We start from the raw sequence: 2,092 nt of genomic DNA, 5'->3' as shown, positions 1-2,092 counted from the left end.
AGAAGAGCCCACTGGGCAGGAGGGAAGGTGTGCCCAACATGAAACTAACTTCACCGGTGGACGAGGAGCTCAGGCGAGAGGAGGGGAACGGGTCTGAGTCCGACAGCGATGAGTCCAGCCTCCCTTTGTTGGGAAACAGTAAAGAGGAAAACGGGAAGCCAGGATGTCTTTACAAAAGCTCCCAGGCTCGTTTGCAGCCATGTTCCCGGGGTTCTCTCTGCCCATAAAAGCGGAGCGCAGTCGGAATAAGGAGCGGCTGGAGGCCAGCCTGGCCGGCCTGTGTGAGCTGGAGCTGCTTAAACAGAGGCAGGAATGCCGGGTGCTGAGCGCTCTCTGCCTCGGGGACTCTCCGGCTCCCCGCCGTCCGCCTTGGGGAGCTCTACGCTCGGCACGCTGCGCCCTGGACGCATCAAACGGCGAGGCGTTGGATGTTCACAGCCTCAGGCTCCAAACTGTAAGTAAGGTTTGTGATTGATTGAGACTGATGTAAAAAAAAATTGATAAAAAAATGAGGTAATTAGTGCAGCCTATTAAATGTAATGTTGACTAAAGTGTAGTTGGATCCGTTTCTAAAAGTTAGCAGATAAGCAAGTGTGTGCAGTGGGATCCTTCAGTGGTTACAGAGCAACAATTGGATAAGGTCTGGTCTGATCAGACTGCTTATTGTTATCAACGGTCCCTGGCCCATGAGTCTGCTGTACATGTGTGTACAGTGAGTGTGTGTGTGGGGGGGGGGGGCCTTTATGCTGACTTAAAAAAAAAAAAAGGTCATTGGTTTGAATCATTTTCTGTTGTGGATCTCTTCTTGGAAGGCCCCTGGACCTTTCTGTGGAAACTGTGTTGGATTCCATAGCACTGAGTGGGCTCAGTGAAAATGAAAAGGACCTCAGTGTGCAGATATGGAAATGTCAGGAGGGCCCCTGAAGTCACACGTTACCATTTAAGGGCAGATTTTGGGGAGCTTCATTACTCTAACCACTTCATGCTAAAGTCCATGGATTACACGGACATTAATTCATGAAGACTGCCCTTAGGCTTTCAGATTGTGTCTAGGTTGCATCAAACTTTTTGGAACTCTTTAAAATGGGCTACATTCCAAAACCAACAGCAGCATTCTCAGATAAATTAACCGCTGAAAGGGGCCTGTTTTGCTTACAGTGCAACACAGCAGTTTGGATTATCAGGCAAATGCCAAATATTTTACGCACTGTTTCCAAAATTGCAACAACATATCCGTAGAATTCACACTGTAACGGTTTGAGATAGACTTAAAGCATGGATGCACTGCAGCTGATAAGAAGATGCACTTATAAATGACTGTCCACAAGAAACAAAATAGATTTGGTCTGACTTTAGACAAAGAAATATTTTAGGTATCATATTTTAGTTTTTTTCATACTGAGATTTGGATGTGAACCACCTCTCTGAATGGTCCTCTGAAAGTAAACCCCAAAGAGTTCCAAAAACACAGACCCCTAGACATATAAGAAAAAACAAGAAGGCTGATGCATAGATAGCCAGTCCCTCCAGGATTTTGCAATGTTGCAATTGCTCAAATTCACGCAAATTCAACCAATCACTTTGGTGCAACTCGCAATATTGACCAATCATTGCAACTTTTTTTGCAAATTTGACCAATAACTGGAGTTTCCCGCAACTTCAACCAATCCCAGCAGTACCCCGTGCCAGACTCTGTATCAGCATGGGATTTTGAGAGCTAATGACTGAGCGGGGGTGAGAACGGGTTGACGTCACACGTGCGTTGCCATATCAGTTTTTTGGTTTAATGAGACACGTGTGACTTGAACATCTCACATTTACCGACAAAACTGAAAGAAAGACTATGCAAAACATGTCAGACCGTCCTGCCAGCCTGTATACATTTTAACATCAATGTACGCTATAATGTTTTTTTACTCTGATGTTGCTGAAGCAGCTGCTGTTGTAATCCTGTCAGCTCTCTGCAGCGGGCAAGCCTGCTCAGTTCCCCCCGCGACTGACGCGTGTGCACACACACAAACACACACACACAATCACACACACTCGCACACAAACACACACGGTGGATGCAGGAAAAACCGGAGAGGAGATG

General features: G+C 46.3%; 1 protein-coding gene across 2 annotated transcripts in view; it reads left to right on the top strand.

Moving 5' to 3' along the window:
• The window catches only part of LOC117955776 (dapper homolog 3-like), a 30,163-nt gene that overhangs the window by 7,729 nt on the left and 20,342 nt on the right, over nucleotides 1–2,092 (top strand). Inside the window, exon 2 of one of the 2 annotated variants that reach the window (XM_034890475.1) lies at nucleotides 114–454. In XM_034890475.1, the coding sequence (XP_034746366.1) occupies nucleotides 164–454 (291 nt within the window). In that variant the 5' untranslated portion in view covers nucleotides 114–163. Of the gene's footprint in view, nucleotides 1–6; nucleotides 455–2,092 lie in introns of those variants that run through there. The other variant, XM_034890476.1, reaches the window with a different exon arrangement.

The sequence above is a fragment of the Etheostoma cragini genome, chromosome 13 (genome assembly GCF_013103735.1).
Source record: "Etheostoma cragini isolate CJK2018 chromosome 13, CSU_Ecrag_1.0, whole genome shotgun sequence".
NCBI classification, from domain to species: domain Eukaryota; kingdom Metazoa; phylum Chordata; class Actinopteri; order Perciformes; family Percidae; genus Etheostoma; species Etheostoma cragini.
This window is presented reverse-complemented; position numbering and strand designations above follow the sequence as displayed.